The sequence below is a fragment of the Dipodomys ordii genome, unplaced genomic scaffold (assembly GCF_000151885.1).
Source record: "Dipodomys ordii isolate 6190 unplaced genomic scaffold, Dord_2.0 Scaffold14, whole genome shotgun sequence".
Taxonomy (NCBI): Eukaryota; Metazoa; Chordata; class Mammalia; order Rodentia; family Heteromyidae; genus Dipodomys; species Dipodomys ordii.
This window is the reverse complement of record NW_012267230.1, coordinates 14,261,941-14,280,669: the sequence shown is the minus strand read 5'-3', so window position 1 is coordinate 14,280,669 and position 18,729 is coordinate 14,261,941. Positions and strand designations below refer to the sequence as shown.

The 18,729-nt window shown below is 52.3% G+C and overlaps 1 protein-coding gene across 4 annotated transcripts in view; it reads left to right on the top strand.

Annotated features, from left to right (window-relative positions):
* Window positions 1-16,074, top strand: part of Naa60 (N(alpha)-acetyltransferase 60, NatF catalytic subunit) — a 32,499-nt gene extending 16,425 nt beyond the window's left edge. For 3 of the 4 annotated variants that reach the window (XM_013011339.1, XM_013011341.1, XM_013011340.1), the window contains exons 2-7: window positions 10,551-10,666; window positions 11,722-11,851; window positions 11,988-12,084; window positions 12,769-13,003; window positions 13,824-14,149; window positions 14,783-16,074. In XM_013011339.1, coding sequence (XP_012866793.1) covers window positions 10,557-10,666; window positions 11,722-11,851; window positions 11,988-12,084; window positions 12,769-13,003; window positions 13,824-13,980 — 729 coding nt within the window. In that variant the 5' untranslated portion in view covers window positions 10,551-10,556 and the 3' untranslated portion in view covers window positions 13,981-14,149; window positions 14,783-16,074. The remainder of the gene's footprint in view (window positions 1-10,550; window positions 10,667-11,721; window positions 11,852-11,987; window positions 12,085-12,768; window positions 13,004-13,823; window positions 14,150-14,782) is intronic. The other variant, XM_013011342.1, reaches the window with a different exon arrangement.
* The last annotated feature ends 2,655 nt before the right edge of the window (window positions 16,075-18,729 follow it).

The window sequence follows — 18,729 nt, the reverse complement described above, 5'->3', positions numbered from 1 at the left end:
CCGGGTGGGCCGCCTGCGGGGGACGAGGGGTCCGCCGCGGTAACCCCGCTGCTCGGGCGGGAAGTGAGGGGCGTGGGAGACAGCCGGGGGGGGGTCGCGCACGGCCCGGCGATGGCCAGGGAGGCCCCGCGCTCCCGGTCAGTGTGAACTTTGGCCGCCCCGTGGATCGCGGCTCCTCTGCCAGGTCCTGGAGCCTTGCACTTCTGTGTCGTGCGTGCGCGTGCGCGTGTGTGTGTGTGTGTGTGTGCGCGCGCGCGAGTGCTGATATTGGGGTCCAACTCAGAGCCTGCGCACTTTGCCCCAGCTTATTCCACTCGAGGTTGGCGCTCTACCCCGTGAGCCACAGCTCCACTTCCGACTTTTTGGCCGGTGAATTGGAGATAAGAATCCCTTGGGTTTTTCTGCTCTGGCTGGCTTCAAACTGCGATCCCTTGGAGGCCTCCCGAGTAGCTAGGATTACAGCCAGGAGCCCCCGGCGCCCTGCTTTTTGTGTCATTATTGTCGCTTCTTGGTCTGTAAAGAAAAGGACCCAACCCGACAGACTGGCCCACCCTGGTGTCTGCAATGGTACTTCGTCTCTGGGGAGAAGGTGGAAAGATTGTTTGCTTTTTTTTTTTTTAACCCAAACACCGGAGACATGAAAGCCCTTGTGAATGCTTACCTGACCATGCAGGAAGTTACCCGACTCATCCTGTGTGTGCTATACCCCAGTCCTTGTATCAGTGTGATACTCAGAGTGTTGTAGCTGACAAGGCAGGAAGAGGGGGTCTTGAATGTGGTTGAGAGGGCTGGGCACCGGTGGCTCATGCTTGTAATCCTAGCTACTCAGAAGGCTGAGATCTGAGGATCGTGGTTCAAAGCCAGTCTGGGCAGGAAAGTCAGTGAGACTCTTATCTCCAATATACCACTCAGAAAACAGAAAGTAGCCCAGTGGCTCAAGTGGTAGAGTGCTCGCCTTGAGCTGAAGAGCCAAGGGAGAGCATGCAGGCCCAGAGTTCAAGACCCATGACCAACAAAAAAATAAAAAATGATCTAGAGCAAAAACAAATATGCATGTTGCTTTAAGTGCAATTACAGCCTGTAGGAGAAAGACATGAAGAAACTTAAGGGCCATCTTCTAAACTATGATCATGGCAGTGGATTTAGGACCTCAACTCCTCCCTCTTGGCATTTGAGTTTGGGGGTGGGTTTGGGCTCCCCAGCCAGGTTGAAGTTTGCTCTACTTTCCTCTCTACAGGCTACAGACATCCTGGGTTTCTGGGAAGATGGACAGAGCATTTTCCAAAGTCAGGCATGGTGTCAACATGTCAGCATAAAAACATACAATAGGAGCTAGGAATGTGGTTCAAGCCCCAGATCCAGCAAAACACACACACACACACACACACACACACACACACACGAAATCTATTTTAAAGTATGTGTGTTCTAACTTTAGCCTTTCCCAGTTGTAACTTGAAATGATTTTGTTTAACCACACCTACACCATGTGGAGAATATCTTTAGATATGACTTGTGCAAGTTGCTTAGCAACAGCTTCTGGTCAGAATGGAAGAAAATTTCTGAATGTCAGGTTTGAGGGATAAGAGATAACCCTGAATTGGGACCAGGAGGGGTGACGCTGCCATAGTGCTCACGACGTGAAAACTGCCCCCGTGCACAGTTCAGCAAGAAACATGGCCTCTGGTGGCTCAGGTGGGTGACAGTCTTTGCATTGAAGGTGTGGGAAACAAACCTAAGGAGACAACAGATTGACAACTCAGATTGAAGATCTGAGTTCAGGGCAATGTGTGTCTTTGCCTGCCGAAGGAGGCCCGAATCCTGAGTGCTTGTTGGAAGCAGGTCCACCTGAATAGAGTGTGCTGCCTCCCCTGCATGTCTTAAGTGCTGGTTCCTCCACACCCGCCTCTCTCATCTCCTGGAAGGAACCACAAAGCCTTTGGGGTTTTAACACCTCAGGACCTTTTTGCAAGAATGCAAGCAAGGCAGGTTGTGGGCTCTGCACTGAAGCTGTGCTGCTATGCAGTGGGTTGCGCTTTCAGGTAAGCTGCTGAGCCATGTTCAGAGTAAGGGCAAATGTTGAGTTTGGTTCAGCATTTGTAAGGGCCTTTGGTAATCGGGGTCAGTCAGACCTGCTTCCCCACACTTCATTGGTAGCCTCTGATAGAGGCTGGCTGGCAGGAGGGCCCAGGGTCTGTCTGAAGCCTGTGTAGCACACTGCTGATTCAGGAACAAACTGTATGTTTAAACACCAACAGAGTTTTTATTCTGCTATGAACACTGCGTAGTATTTTGGGATGAGAGGTGGTGTAAGGTAGGAGCTAGAGCTTTCTTCCAGAAGTTGTTTGGGTTTCTGGTGAACTGGGAGCAATGCTGAAAGCGGCTGTAATGCCTCAGGGCAGAACTGGCAGAAGTGTGGCAGCCACTTGAAGATGGGCACAGCTCTGAGCGGATGTGGTCAGCTAGTGGAGAGTGAGGACCAGTCACGGTCACCTCCGCATCCTCCCCCAGCAGCGCGCTCACACCCTAGCCCATCCCTTTACTTTTGGCCTGGCCCACGTGGCCAGGAGGGACCAAAGGACCCCCAAATGATCATTGAGAGCCAGCTAGAGCTGTGCCAACATATTTTTGAAGGTCTCCAAATCACAAACAAATGACTACCTACCTACTTTGCCCTGAAATAGACAGCACTGACTTTTAAACCCAGCACCCTAGGAATAGCATGGCATTTGAGGCCTTGGTGCCAGAAATAAATGTGCTAAATACAGATTTAAAGTTCAGAGAAGTGAAAGAAAGTGGTTGTGGATAGGGACACAGAAAAAAATGGAGAACATGTTTGTTGCCTTTGATTTAACCAGAGCAGTTTTGATTGTACATGTTACATATGCGTTAGGCATGAATATATGTGAATGTGTATTTTATATATGCTTTTTGTGATACTGATTTTTGTTTTCATTTGTCTTATTTGTGTGTGTGTGTTGTGTCAGTATTGAGGCTTGAACTTAAGTTCTATTTCTTGCTCACAGCTGATAGGTTACCCCTTGAGCATTGCCTTCCATCTGGCATAATTGGAGAAGGAATCTTAACAGATTTTTCTGCCCTGCCTGGCTTCAAACCAGGATCTTCTAGGTCTCTGCCCCTTCAGGAGCTAAGAATTACAGGTGTAAGCCCCTGTCTCCTGGTATGATAATGGAATTTGAACTCTTAGTCTCATGCTTGGTAAGTAGGTCCTCTGCCAGTTGAGCCATTCTACCAGCTCCAAGAAAAATACTTTGTCTTTATTTTTTTTGTTGTTGGTCGTGAGCCTGAACTCTAGGCCTGGCGCTGTCCCTCAGCCAGCTTTACCACTTGAGCTGGTCACCACTTCCAGCTTTTTCTGCTTATGTGGTGCTGAGGAATTGAACCCAGGGCCTCATGCATGCATGGCAAGCACTCTACCACTGAGCCACCTTCCCAGCCCCTAATTTCTTCAGCTTTATTTTTGTGGAATGGTTATTAAGAACCAAATATGGGTGGGAGGCATGGCTCAAGTGGTAGAGTGCTTGCCTAGTAAGTACAAGGCTCTTGAGTTCAAACCCTAGTTCTGCCAACAGAAAAAGGGGGAGCCAACCCAGGCAAAAAGTTAGCAATATTTCATCTCAGTCAATAAGCCGGACATAGTATCACATATTTGTCATCCAAGCTACAAAGAGGGCCAGAAGTGTGTGGTCCAAGGCAAAAAGGTTTGTCTCAAGTAGTAGAGGACTCCCTGAGCAAGTGCAAAACTCTTTGAGTCCAAACCCCACTACTGACAGCAGAGCATGTTTCATGTTCTCTGTTTCTAAATAGAATTGCTTTGGGCAGCGGAGTGGTGGAGAGAGAGTATTCCTTGTGCAGACAGGTTGTGTCTCTTAAAAGTGTGTTCTTTGCTATGGAATTCCTCTATCAAGCAGAAGTTTCTGTGATTAGTAATGATTCAGGATAGCATCTTTGCAACCCAGAGCTGCTTCTCATTTTGTTTGTGTGTGGGGGCGGGAGGTGTTGATAATTAATTTTGATAAGTTCATGATGGACTGGGGTTTCCAAACTAAAATGGAAGGAATTTGGGGCCCAAAGGAGAAACTGGGGCTAAACATGGAGCCTCAGACCCACTTGCCACTGTTTCTGTCAGAGATAAAACACTCGGCTTGCATGTACACTTCATATGACTTTATATTTTTAATTTCTAGTAATTTTTCTAATATACTTTATTGTTGTTTTAGAGGTGATGTCCAGCGGGGTCACCTTTACATACGTCAGGTCATAAGCACATTTCCTTTGGCCTAGTGTCATCTGTTCCCTCATTCCCTCCCATCTCCGCCCACAGCTTGTACCACTGTCCAGGGCAGCCCGTGCGCCCCACTGCTGCGCTTGGTCACCTTTTCCCTCGGATTCTGGGCCCTCCCCCACCCTCCCCCAGGTGTGCGTGTGAACACACTGTGTATAAGGTGAAGAATACAGAGTCATCAGAAAAAGAAAAAACAAACTTTAAAAAGTCCTTTGTTTCCAAAGGAAACAGTATCACATTTTATATATATATATATATATAAAATTTTATATACATCATATAACTTTAAGCAGCCCAGAAGCCCTCCTCTGCCCCTCCCCACTGATGACATTCTGACTGCTAGTGATTGCTAGAACCATCACTCTATTTAGCCAGTTGTAGGGTCTCCTGCCACTGGAATTCTCCAGTACCATTTAGTGTTTGTAGCTCAAACTATTATGTGAGCAATCTGTGGGCTCCCTTCAGAGCAGAAAGACTTGGGTTTTTAAGTATGCTGTTCAGAAATAGGTGGGTGTTTGTTTCTTGTCACTACAAATGACTCATTTTCCTACTACACTGACGTTCGGGGAGAAGCCCAGGCTGTGTGGAGCTGGCGCCGTCGGCCACCGGCAGCCTGCACTCTAGCAGCCAGGCTGTGAAGAGTGTGCCTTGTGTCCTCACGCTTGACATTCAGCCTTCAGCTCATCTCACTGGGGTACAAGACAGTGTCCTGTGTCTGCCACCACTGTGTTTTTTCTCTTCATCCCTCTTTTTTGTTGTTGGTCGTGGGGCTTGAACTCTGGGCTTGGGTGCTGTCCCTCAGCTCTTCAGCTCAAGGCGAGTGCGCTACTGCTTGAGCCACAGCACCACTTCCGGTTTTCTAGTGGTTTATTGGAGATAAGAGTCTCACAGACTAGCCTGCCCAGGCTGGCTTTGAACCGCGATCTTCAGATCTCAGCCTCCTGAGTAGCTGGGATGACAGGTGTGAGCCACGGTGCCCAGCAAACCTGTCTTATCTACAGAACCTCACATTCCTGAGGTACTGTGGTCTTTATTTCCTTTGCGGAGATTGTGCTAATCTTTGTGCTTTGATTGAGAACTCTGTTGTGTGTGGGATGAAAGAAGACAAGGCCCTGAGAAAGGGAGCGGCACAGTAGAGTGCACAGTAGGGATATTATGTAAGAAAGGAACGTAAGAGGCCAGGCTCGGTAGCTCAACCCTGTAATCCTCGTTACTTGGGAGGCAGATCTGGTAAATCATGGTTGAGGTCAACCAAGATTTTATTTTATTTTTTTCTTTTTTTGGGTCCGTTCATGGGGCCTGAACTCTGGGCCTGGGCGCTGTCTCTCAGCTCTTTAGCTCAAGGCTAGCGCTCTACCACTTGAGCCACAGCGCCACTTCCGGCTTTTTTCATTTTGCTTATGTGGTGCTGAGAAATCGAACCCAGGGCCTTGTGCATGCAAGGCAAGCGCTCTACCACTGAGCCACCTTCCCAGCCCCTCAACCAAGATTTTAAAAAATTATGAGACTTCATCTCAATAATTGGGCAGTGGGACGCTGGTGGCTCACACCTGTCATCCTAGCTACTCAGGAGGCTGAGATCTGAGGATCGAGGTTCAAAGCGAGCCTGGGCAGGAAAGTCTGTGAGACTCATTATCTCCAATAAACCACCAGAAAACTGGAAGTGGCGCTGTGGTTCAAGTGGTAGAGCGCTAGCCTTGAGCTGAAGAGCTGAGGGACAGCGCCCAGGCCCAGAGTTCAAGCCCCACGAACCACCAAAACAAGCAGTGGTATATGCCTATCATCCCAGCTACGGTGGAGACACAAATAGAGGATCGTGGTCCAGGCCATCCCAGACATAAAGCAAGATGCTATACGCTGTCTAGAAAATCACCACAGCAGCCCGGTGCTAGAGGCTCATGCCACCACTCCAGAGGCTGAGGTCTGAGTATGGAAGCGCAAAGCCAGCCCAGGCAGGAAAGTCCATGAGACTTACCTCCAGTTAGTCACAAAAGACAGCAGAAGTGGCGCTGTGGCTCAAGTGGTAGAGTGCTAGCTTTGAGCAAAAGAAGCTCAGGGACAGCACCCAAGTCCTGAGTTCAAGCTTCAAAACCAGCACCAAAAAGAAAAGAAAACCACCAGTGCAAAATCGAGAGGGAGGGAGGAGAATATAGTGTGTTTTTACAAGCCATTGGAGGGACGCTTGTACAAAAGAGAAGACTGGCGTGCGTCAGGGAGGAAGGGGGTGTGGAGCTGGCCAGGGACTGGCCTGGCTCGCTTGTGGAAGTGTCTGTCTCATGTAACCTTCCCCATGACTCAGAGGGACGTTGTAGCAGCTTGTTGAAGCAAGTCACTGGGGAGCTGTCTCGGGGCCCAGGGTGCTGGAACACCAAATCCCAGGGGGGCCCGAGGCACGCGAAGTCCAGTGTAGAGGGCACATTGAGGGCCAGCCTGGCCTTCAGGGATGAGCTATGGCTGTGAATGGAGAAGGAAGGCGGGGCGGGGCAGGGTGGCGTGTGGCAGCAGAGCACCTCTCAAGCCATTAACAGATCAGGTTGGTTTTTCACCGTGAAGCACCTCTGAAGAGAGGGGGAAACTCGTTGGGGCCTGTGGCTGCAGTCAAGCCTTCAGGGACAGAGGCTTCCAGGAAGTAGGGCTGTGTCTACCTTTCTTATTTCTGAAGGACCAGAGTGCAGACCCCTAGGTCTAGGACATGAAGGGAGGGGCATTCCTGCGTAGATCTGACTTCACAATGTAAATGAACTTTGGGTTCTGTACGGTGCATCATGCTTACAGTAGAGAACCTGTCCCACATTAAGGAGATGTGCCCAAAAGGTGGCTTGGATATCTGTGACTTTCCTTCCCTTGTCCTCTTAGCACAACCAGACCTGGAAAAGCATGCCCCCCCTGTGTCATGAGCCTGTGTCTGCTCCCCACAGAGGGGCCCGCAGCGGCCTGTGGGGGGGGACGGGAGCTATGGGAGCTCACAGCCTGCAGTGCAGAGCCAGGCCCGCAGATCAGCACAGACCTCCTGTTGTAACGGGAGGCCATAGGCCCGCTGGACACCCGGGGGCCGCATCCCGCCGCCCGGGGCATAGGGGGCCCGGGGCAGGATCTCTGTACTCCACTTCCTGCCCCGTGCTGCCTGTCAGGTGTGTTGGTCACATGAAGTACTGCACCACACTGCATTTTCTCCTTAGTGATGTTTCTTGTTAAATTAGGGCTTCTAAAAAAACAGCCTTTGTGGAAACATGGCAGTACTTTTAATAGGATTGCAAGAATCTTCAAATTGTTGTATATCTCAGAGCTCAGTGGTTTTCTTGAAAGTGGAACTGGGGCAAGCCTGTCCCAAGGATAGTAGGAGGATAATGTGTAAACCTCGAGACCTGTGAGACAGTCACTTACTGTGAATCTCTCCCTCTGCCATCAAGCCTCAGTAGAGAGTTGGTGTGTGTGTGTGTTTGTTTGCTGGGCTTGGGGCTTGGACTCCGGACCTGGGCACTGTTCCTGAGCCTCTTTGTGCTCAAGACCAGTGTTCAGTTGAGCCACAGGGCCACCTCCAGCTTTTTCTGAGTAGTTTATTGGAAATAAGAATCTCTGCCTGGTCTGGCCTCAAACTGCAGTCCTCATATCTCAGTCTCCTGAGTAGGTAGGATGTACAGGCGTGAACCACTGGGACCCAGCTAGAGGTTTTAAAAAAAAAATTTTTTTTTTGGGGGGGGGAGGTTGGTCATGGGGCTTGAACTCTGGGCCTGGGCGCTGTCTCTGCGCTCTTCAGCTCAAGGCAAGTGCTGTACCAGAGCTTGAGCCGCAGCGCCACTTCCGGTTTTTAAGTGGTTTATTGGAGATAAGAGTCTCACGGACTTTCCTCTCTGGGCTGGCTTTGAACCGCGATCCTCAGATCTCAGCCTCCTGAGTAGCTAGGATTACAGGCGTGAGCCACCAGCACCCAGCTTAGAAAATTTTAATTATTGTTGAAGTGTAACATACATTGCCAAAGTAACACATCCAGTTCAGTGTGTGGTTCAGTGAGTTTTGGAGAAATTTGTGCACATTTGGGGGAGGCATTACCATAGCCACACGTCACCTAGGAAGCCCCTCGCTACCCCAGCACTTCTACTGTCAGTCTTCTGCTCCAGGTCCAGAACCCGCTTCTTCCATTGCCTCTGCTGCAGCCTCAAGTCCTGAGGGCGATCTGCCCATGGCCATTCATACCCTGGGCTCTGCTGCCCTGTGCACAGAGCCAAGTGATGCTGTCCCCCGTGGAGACTGCTGCATTGTGGGAGCTGGAGGAAGCAGCAGTTCAGTGATAGGCCTTCGGGAGTTCTCCCTGCTGTGTCAGGTGGAAAGCTTCTCCTGCGGTCCTGCAGGCACCCTGCAGATGGGCAGCCAGGAGAGGGCCTTGCAATCAGGAATGAGCAGGCACGTTGGCCTTGGGCACTTGCCGTGGGCGCTTTACTTTTGTGTGTGAGTTATGAAGGCTTACCAGTGGATCTGGGGCCCACAGATATCTGGGCAGCTATAGCCTGGACTATCTTAAAACTAGTCACAGGGGCTGGGAAGGTGGCTCAGTGGTAGAGCGCTTGCCTTGCATGCATGAGGCCCTGGGTTCGATTCCTCAGCACCACATAAGCAAAAAAGAAAAAAGCCAGAAGTGGCGCTGTGGCTCAAGTGGTAGAGCGCTAGCCTTGAGCTGAAGAGCTGAGGGACAGCGCCCAGGCCCAGAGTTCAGGCCCCACGACTGGACCAAAAAAAATAAAAAAAAATCTAGTCAGAAAGTGAATAGCAATTTCATACCATCTTCTACCATGGCCAGCCTATGTTTAAGTTGCTCCAAAGTACTGTTTCCATTTTATTCCACTATAGGTTAGGCATTATTTTTTATTCTTTACCTTATTCTCTTTCACCTACTTTTGTATCTTTACTAACACTGGCTTTTTGAAAGCATCAGCTAGAGAATATCATGTGTCTGTGTTTGTCTGATATCATTTACATTATTGTCATATGTTGGGGACAATCTGAAACCAGGAACCTAAGCCTAAAGGCACATTGGTTTCAGGCCTACCATACTGGGCAGGAACTTAAGGGATTATGCTGTTTCTCACTGGTCAGCGTAACCGGTCTCGCCTTGGCCATCACAGAACCCTAGATGACGAGATGCTTCACCTTACACCTGCCCACACCTGTTGACTTCAGCGCCTTCCGTGACTCTTGCTGGACTTAGTCATTTCCTTTGATGGTTTTCAAAACAGTGACTTCCTGATTCTATCATAATGTCTGCTTTTATTGACATTTGTGTTGTTCTGTAAAAAAGATCTTTTCTTCAACCACATAGATCCTCCTTTTCCTTTAATGACCTATTCCCAACTCAAAGGTAAAAGAGTTCTGCTTCCCCTGTTGTCAGAGCCTAGCACTTGGCCTTCCTTCCTGATTTTCTTTTTTCTTTTTTTTTTTGCTGGTCGTGGGGCCTGAACTCTGGGCCTGGACACTGTCCCTCAGCTCTTCAGCTCAAGGCTAGCACTTTACCACTTGAGCCACAGCGCCACTTCCAGCTTTTTCTGCTTATGTGGTGCTGAGGAATCGAACCCAGGGCCTCATGCATGCAAGGCAAGAGCTCTACCACTGAGCCACCTTCCCAGCCTTCCTTCCGGGTTTTCTCCATGCTTTCCTTCCTCCATCCTCGTTTTCTTCCTTCCTTCCTTTGAGTAGAACAAAAGGCCAGAAATTCGTAGCCTGGCCTGTGTTCTGTCTTCATTTAGAAGACTGGTCGTCACCTGGTTTGAGGCCTTGGCGTTGCTCAGAGTCTGTGTTCGATGGGAAGAAGCTGCGTGTGCCTCGTGCTCTGGCAGTGAAGCCAGCGTGCAGCATCTAGCACTCACCAGCCCCAGTCCGCCGTGTTGCTCTTAGAGAACAAGGAATGGAAGCCAGTGAGCCATGCTGTCTGCTTTTGGCAGACACCAGACCAGGACTGGGAGAGTCGGGGTGAGGCCTTGGTACCTCTTGCAGCGGAAGAGCCACAGTGAAGAGACTGATACAAGCCAGAGAGAAACTGGGACTGTTGGGGAGCTTGAGAGCAGAGAGGGGCAGGAACCAGAGGCAGGCTTCCCTGACTCGGCCTCACGCTGCTTCCCTTCTTCACTGTAGAGTGGAGACGACTGTGCCTTCCTTCCTTCACGAAAGGCCACTGTGGACCTTGTCCACCTCCCAGGTCAGTGGATGGAGGAGGAACTAGCCACCGGATGACACTTATCTCCTCTCCCTGCAGGTGTGAATGACAGAGGTGGTGCCATCCAGCGCCCTCAGCGAGGTCAGCCTGCGCCTCCTCTGCCACGATGACATAGACACTGTGAAGCATCTGTGTGGTGACTGGTTCCCTATTGAGTAAGTGATTGCCCGAGGCCATGGCAGCCGGGGAGGGCGGGGCAGAGGAGGGAAGACACACAGCTCTGCAGCTGCTCAAGCCGGAAGGGGCCATGATGCAGACGCAAGGAGTGGACCTGGAGGGCCTGGGCAGTGGACTGCAGGTCACTGTGGCTCTGGCGTCTTTACAGCTTGTCTGCTTCCTCGTGTGACACTCCCTAAAAGGGATCTGAGGAGAAACTTTAGTTCTTTTTTTGGCCTTTCATGGGGCTTGAACTCTGGGACTGGGCGCTGTCCCTCAGCTCTTCAGCTCAAGGCTAGCGCTCTACCACTTGAGCCACAGCACCACTTCCAGGTTTTTCTGCTTATGTGGAGCTGAGGAATCGAACCCAGGGACTCATGCATGCAAGGCAAGCACTCTACCACTGAGCCACCTTCCCAGCCCCGTAGCAGGTTGCTCTTGAGCACATTGCTCTTGAGGTCATCTCCCTGATCCTGTCCACCCCTGTCTTCAGAGCAAAACGCCTGATAGAATTTTTTTAGGAAGTTATCTGAGTGTTGGAAGGTCACCCAAAGTTCCAAAATCACAGCTCATCCAGCTAAGGAGCAGGCGGCCATGTGCTACCCCCTGTGGACTGCTCTGTGGAGACACTCTGGTTGGAGTTTCTTTCCGTCTTCTCATATGTCAGGGCTGATCAAGTCATTTTGGCTTTTTTTTTTTTTTTTTTTTTTGGTCAGTCATGGGTCTTGAACTCTGGGTCTGGGCACTGTTCTGAGCTCTTCAGCTCAAGGCTAGCACTCTACCATTTGAGCCACAGCGTCGCTTCTGGTTTTCTGGTGGTGAATTGGAGATAAGAGTCTCATGGACTTTCCTGCCTGGGCTATTTTTGAACCCCAGTCCTCAGATTTCAGTATCTATGATAACTGGCGTGAGCCACCAGTGCCCGGCTTGATCAAGTCATTTTGGTATCATCAATTCCCATTCATATCTGGGAAGAAGGTTGCTTTGAAAAGACCTCTGTGCTAAGAGATGAGCAAGCACCCTGTGCCTCACCTGAGTCTATTCCCTCCCCCAGGTACCCAGACTCATGGTATCGTGATATCACATCCAACAAGAAGTTCTTCTCCCTTGCTGCAACCTACAGAGGTGCCATCGTGGGAATGATAGTAGCTGAAATTAAGAGCAGGACCAAAATACATAAAGAGGTGTGTCTGCTGTGGTGGGATGGAGAGGTGTATGGAGGGGAGGCCTGCAGAGGAGCTGTGCTGCCCATTCTGCAGCTTGGGTCTTAGGAGCCTGCAGGTCCCAAGCATTACCCTCACTTCCTCTCTTTCTCTTTAGGATGGAGATATTCTAGCCTCCAGCTTCTCTGTTGACACACAAGTTGCATATATTCTAAGTCTGGGAGTCGTGAAAGAATTCAGAAAGCATGGCATAGGTAAGGGAGGACAAGTTCCTCATTTGGGCATTCCCCAGCCCCTCACCCTGTCAGTCACTTCCTGTGTCCTTAGAACTCCAGCTCCTAAAGGACCCCTGCTCGTTTTCTCCTCCCGCCCCTTCTCCCCGCGCATTTCCCACCCTGCTGGCCCAGGCCTTTCCATGGTAGCCTCCTTCCCAAATCTGCCACAAACAGAGCAGCAACAGCTCCCAGAACAGTCATGAGGGAGCAGGTCACTCTTAGCCTTCCTCTTGTCACATACTCGGTTATGTCTGTGGGCAAGATGTTCTGGATTCAGAATTGAAAACAAGCATAAATTTAAAAAATAGCACTCACTAGTGTTCATTAAACACCATGACATCAGATTCCCATCCACTCAGCTGCTCGGCAGTGAGCAGCCGTCCTGCTTCTGAACACACGCTCCCCGATCCTATCTCCTGAGGCTGCAGTTTACGCTGTTGTTGAAGATTGATGAATCTCTGTTGTGAGTCCAGCCCACAGGAGGGTACCTCCAGGCCACATCTGTGGCCCACAGTGGTCTGCAGCCTACAAGCTCCATGTAGCCTTGATCTTTTAAGGGCTTTAGCAATAGGAAGTGCCCACAGAGTGACCTAGATGCCTCCAGAGGTCACAGCCTGGTCTGCATCCTCCTAACTCCGTACGACCTTTTCTTCTTCTCCCAAGGGTCCCTTTTACTTGAAAGTTTAAAGGACCACATATCCACCACAGCCCAGGACCACTGCAAAGCCATCTACCTGCATGTCCTCACCACCAACAACACCGCGATTAACTTCTATGAAAACAGAGACTTTAAGCAGCATCACTACTTGCCCTATTACTACTCCATCCGAGGGGTTCTCAAAGATGGCTTCACCTACGTCCTCTACATTAATGGCGGCCACCCTCCCTGGACCATCCTATATCCTTTACTGCTGGGAATTGTGGGAGGTCTTGGCTTCCTGGTGGCCAAGGGCTGCAAGTGAGCTGAGGCCGAGGCCACTTACAGGAATGCTCTATGGCCTAGCTCTAGAGGTGCTGCTGCTCCCTGTTCTGGTTATGTGAAGCATGTGATCTGGTTGGTTAGAAAAGCACTTGGCATTCTCCAACATCAGCCCAGCAAGAAGGATGGGTTTTAAACCTTGGCCCCAAATCTATCCATTACTACAACAAATAGAATGGAGAGTCTCCAGTTGTAGGTGTGCTGGAGGTCAGCAGTAAATACAGCAGACCGTGCAGACGGGAGAAAAGAAACCATGGGGGTGGGCGGGAGACTGGTGGCCGGCCAATCACAGGGTTTCACCTGGAAGATACTACACGTGTTTGCATGTGTTTTCAAGTGAATGAGTCTCGGACTCATTCATTCCGGAGGATTAAACAGGAAACAGAGAAGTGGCCCAAAATTCTGTGGGCCTCCCAGCTCACATTAAGTCCCCTCGTATTGAAGGGATAGGGGTCTGTCTGTCCTGTTATGCTGAGGGTTAAGAGGCTGAGGGAGACCCAGGAAGAGTTGCGTCTTCTGGAGCCTGAGACTGAGCTCCTGTTCTCAGGTTCCACCATTATTTTCCACATTGGAGGCACATGTAATACAGCATTCTAGTGCTCTGAGAGTTTCGTGGGCCCTTGGGCCCGTTGTGCATGGTCCATTGTGTGTGCAGGGCCATGCTTCCGTGCACAGGCACAGGTGGGTCAGGCAAGCCCGCTTCCACTCAGGCTGCAGCATCTTCCTTGACGGAGCTCACGGATTACATCCATCACCTGGGCTCAGCGCTAGCCAACCTGAGCCCCTGCTCCATCCCACACAGAATCTACCGCCAGGCCCACAGCCTGCTCTGCAGCTTCCTGCCATGGTCTGGAATCTCTACCAAGGGAGGCATTGAGTACAGCCGCATCATGTGACGCCAGCCTGGCAGCCTCTACGCCCTGTGGAGACCACCTTCCTGTCCGTGTCACCTCTGCTGTCTTCTGCAAGGAGCTGACAGCCACCTGCCTGCCTGTTGGCCTGCCCCAGCTGCAGGTCAGGTGCTATGCGGGCTCAGGCGCAGAGCATGGGTCTTGTCTCCCGCAGGTAGGTACAGACATGAGGGTTCAGTGAACCTGGCACCTCCAGCCACACAAGCAGAAGTCCCTAGACAGTGGTCCGTAAGCACTTCCCAACAAGTCCGAAAGCTTTGCAAAGGAGAGTGGGGGGAGAGATACTTTAAGCCTCTCACTACAACTTGGATCTCCATTTCCCAAATTGCTTTTTTGCTAGATAATGCAATTTGAAAAGGTACAGAAAGCGTCCGATCTTTCCTATCCATGTCCCCTAACTGCTCGGCTCCTCAGGCAAGCGTACCCAGTGACCATGCATTATATCTGCTCCAGAATTGTACACATACCTCACCTGTAGCACCCTGCCACCAGTGCTTCTCCACATGGCATTGGTAGAGGTCCAGTGGTGCATCCAGGTCAACATTGGGAGGGGCCTCGGGACTCCCGAGTCCATCTCTGCGTGCTTGGGCTGTGCTCACATGGCAGGCCCCGTGGCCACCTTGGGGTGCACACCCAGGTATGTACTTTTTTGTGCCAGGACTAAGCCTTGTGACTACTGGCAGGACTGGGCTTTGGGGTGTCCTGGCCCAGCTGCAGCTCATAGACCAGTAGTGGGGTGGTTGAGTAACCACGGTGTCCTCATCCTGCCATGCTATCTTCCTTACAGGCTCCCCAGCTCCTTCCTGCTTCTGGAAACATCTCTTCCATGCAGTGCGCTGATCCCACCTCCACACACACCGTCCCCGTCGCCTAGCAGATGTGGCTGGATTCACTAGGGAGAGTCCCGCTCCGGGCCTCTCCCCCCGTGCTGCCTGCAGCCCCTTCCTGTAAAGCTGACTGAGGAGAGACAAGTGCTGCGGCACCCTTAACTCAAGATACAGAGGCTGCAAAAATAGTGGGTACAGTAAAAGGAATGCCAGGCCTTTGTCCTAGACCACCCAAAGAAGCCTGCAGGGGGGGAGGCCTGCAGGCCTCTGCTGCTGCTCCTCCACAAGAGGCTAGTGAGGGGTGGGCAGAGTGGAACTGGCTCTTCATGAGAGCGTGGAGCTCCAGAGCTTGGTGCCTGTCACAGGTGGTTAGCTACCAAGGCCGCGCTCTGCCTCCCCGAGGCGGCCTGCTGCCTGCTTGCTGTGGTCCGAGGGGGTCGGCCTGCCTGCGGGAGCGAGGTGTGCTCTGTGCCGCTGGCCTGTGCTGGGAGCTGGGCTGAGCAATGCCCACAAGGCTACCCGGATCTTCTGCCTGCCCTTCTATGAGCGGAGAGCTCTGAGGCCTAGCCAGGTCAGGTGGGAGGAGGAAGAGGCTGAGCACAGAGGTGCCACGGCTGCTGCAAACCGCAGGCGGTGGGCCGCTCCCCGCCCCCTCCGTGGGGTGAGTCATGCGCACGTCACTCCTCCAACACCCCACCCTTCTACACCAAGCCGCTTGCTGCCAGTCCTGCCCAGCACTCCTGAAGAGGGTCCGCATGGCCCCTCCCTCCACCAGCCTGAGGAGGAAGAGGGAGGAGCAGCTGGCCAAATGGGGCATCAGTGACTGAACGTTTCCCTCCCCAGCATCTCCTGGCTCATGGCTTCCAGGGAGCTGAAGCCAGCTCAGGCCTCCGTCTGACCTCACAGAGGGTAAGGCTCCTCACAAGGCAGGCAGGCCTGGCAGGAAAAGAAAAAAAAAACTGCAACAGTGCTGGCCAGCAGTGGCCATCCTGCCGCCTGGTGTTACTGTGGGCCAAGAACCCAGCCCCATGTCCTCGAAATCAATGGTGATCGTGTGATTTTCATTTCTACTCTGTGGTCAGGGAAGAATCTTCCAGAAGGTTCTTCCTTGGACATTCACAATCTAGCTCAGAGGCCTTGCCCTGCCTTCCCTCTTTCCTACCCCCTAATCAACTACTGCAGCATCCAGCCCAGTGTTGAACAGATTGTAGTGTTTCGTCTCATTACAAAATAAACAGACCTTAGCTGGTCACATCCTGCTCTAGCACCCACTTGCCAAACCATGTGGCCCCTGCCTGTGGCCAGGCCCGTGGCAGGGCTGCAAGCTGTTTGGCCACTGCTTGTTCTGAGGTGCGTCCGGCCAGTGGGTGACTTGTGCGATTAGTGCAGAGGAGTGCGATCCTGGGGCTGCTCTACAGCTGTCCCCACCCCCCAAAAAAACCCTGCTCCCTGGCCCCTCAGCTGTTTGCCTATAGCACCCCCAGGTGTCCCCCCCCCAAAGCCCTCCAGATCACAGAACAGGACCAGGAGATATTTCTGTCCCCACATGAAGGGAGGTGTGACTTCCAGAGAGGAGCAGAAGAGTCACAGCGCCATTCCGGGGCTTCAGACCAAGCTGGACGAGCAGCTGAGGCCCAGCCTGAGCCCCAGGAAGGGTGCGCACCTCCGTGCTGGGAGGATTGATTCTCCTGGGGCCCTGCATATGCCCCCTGAGGACGACCTCCCAGCCGCCCGTAGAAAGACCCTCACCCTTGTAGGCCTCCGTCTCCGCCACAAACTCATGGTTGTTGTCTCACCTAGTGTTTTGGTTTTTTTTTTGTTATTTTGTCAGTCGTGGGTCTTGAACTCTGGGTCTGGGCGCTGTCCCTGAGCTCTTCATTTCAAGGTGAGCGCGCTCTATCACTTGAGCCACAGCACCACTTCGTTTTCTGGTGGTCTATTGGAGATAAGAGTCTCATGGAGTCTCATGGACTTTCCTGCCCGGGCTGGCTTTGAACCATGATCCTCAGATCTCAGCCTCCTGAGTAGATAGGATGGCAGGCGTGAGCCACCAGCACCAGGCAACCTACTGTGTTTAAAATTGCTGGCAGCAGGGGCTGGGAAGGTGGCTCAGTGGTAGAGCGCTTGCCTTGCATGCCTGAGGCCCTGGGTTCAATTCCTCAGCACCATATAAGCAAAAAGAAAAAAGCCGGAAGTGGCGCTGTGGCTCAAGTGGTAGAGCGCTAGCCTTGAGCTGAAGAGCTGAGGGACAGCACCCAGGCCCAGAGCTCAGGCCCCATAACCAGACCCAAAAAAAATTAAAAAAAAAAAATTGCTGGCAGCAATGCTTACATTGGTGCTTGATGGGGCCTCACTGACGTGGTCCCCCACACAGCAACCCAGTATCCCACAGGGCTTTTGCACATCTTAATGTGTAGAGCTGAGTGTCTGCACACAAGCCAGTTTATAGCCGCTTTTCTACAGCAAGTGTGTTATACAGGGGGAAAGAGCCTGGACCAGGCTGCAGATGACTCCTGCAGCCTACTTGGCAGCCATGTTTTCACAATTCAGTGGTCAGAACAGGAGTCTGCGGCGAGAGCTAGGGCCAGCTGCGGGGCTGACTCCCTGGGTGCCAGCAGTGAGCTCAGCCACGAGTAGAAAATTGACTTCTATTGTGGGCACCAACTTCCTCCCATAACACGTGTTGGAAACTTCCAGGTCTTTGTCACCCAGAAGTAACACTACGTCACTAACCACATTTCCTGCAAAGCAACACCCAGCGCCAGACCACATTCAAGGAGAGAGGGCTGCAGAGGGCCATAATATGGGACACATGGCTTATCTGGGGTCACCTGGGCGGCTACTGGATGGCTATTGTAGATGCTCTGTTCCTGAGCCTGTGCTGTGTTCTGAGGTTTGGTCAGCTCCCGGTCAGTGCAGGGATCTTGTATTGACAGCTTTGACGACCCACTGCACCCCGTCTCCCTCCCTCCCTGTCCCCCCCTCCCCTGTCCCTGTCCCCGTCCCCTCGCAGCGGTGGGTGGTGGGAACCGCCGTTTCCTCAGCAGCCTCCCATGTCTGCCTCAGGTCATGGCTCCTCCAGTCCTGCCCTCCAACTCCCAGAAGCATGGGAGTGGATGAGGGCAAAGGCAGCTGCTTGTCACCCAGCGGGCACTACCGTGCAGACCACTAGGCGACCACATCCCCGCCTCCCTGTTCTAGTCCCAACTGCTCTTGGATGCAATGTCCCCAACCCGCCTCATGCCCCTGGGGCTCTGTCCCCCACCCAGAAACCAAACCCACACGCTCAGGAAAATCTAAGCGCCCGAGGTCAGAGCTCTCCTGTGTCCTAGGGACCTAGGAAACGCTCAGTGATGGAAATGGGGTTCAGGAGAAAGGAGGGGCCGCGCCACGTGCCGCCTGAGCAGGAGTAGCACTTGCCTGAAGCCTGATGCTTACCGGCAAGGGGCTAAGAGGCAGGCCCGGAACCCCGCCACCCACTGCACTGTGGGTGACCTGGGGTTGCTGGGCGGTGTATGGAGCCACCAAGATGAGGTGACAGTGGCCGTGCCAGGGCCGCCCCGCTGCAGACCAGTGCAGACCGAGATGCCAGTGGAGCCCAGGCTGAAGCCCATGCCTGGGATTGCAGGTGTGCTGTGCACACCACTCCCAGCTAACACTGGGCTATTTTCCCAAACTCGCGTGATGACAGATCAGTGACAAGAAGGTGCAGGCCTTGGCTTTTACTGAGATTAGACCTGAGGACTTCCCAGCCTCTCAGGAACCAGATTCTCCTCCTGGCCTCTCGGGTACAAGTGGCTGACTGGAGTTTGGTCTGGCTGTGAGGGCATGGCCATGCTTCCATGTCTTCTATCCCTCCCACGGGCCCTCTTCCCTCCCCCCCTCACCTTCCTGAGGCTGGCCCAGA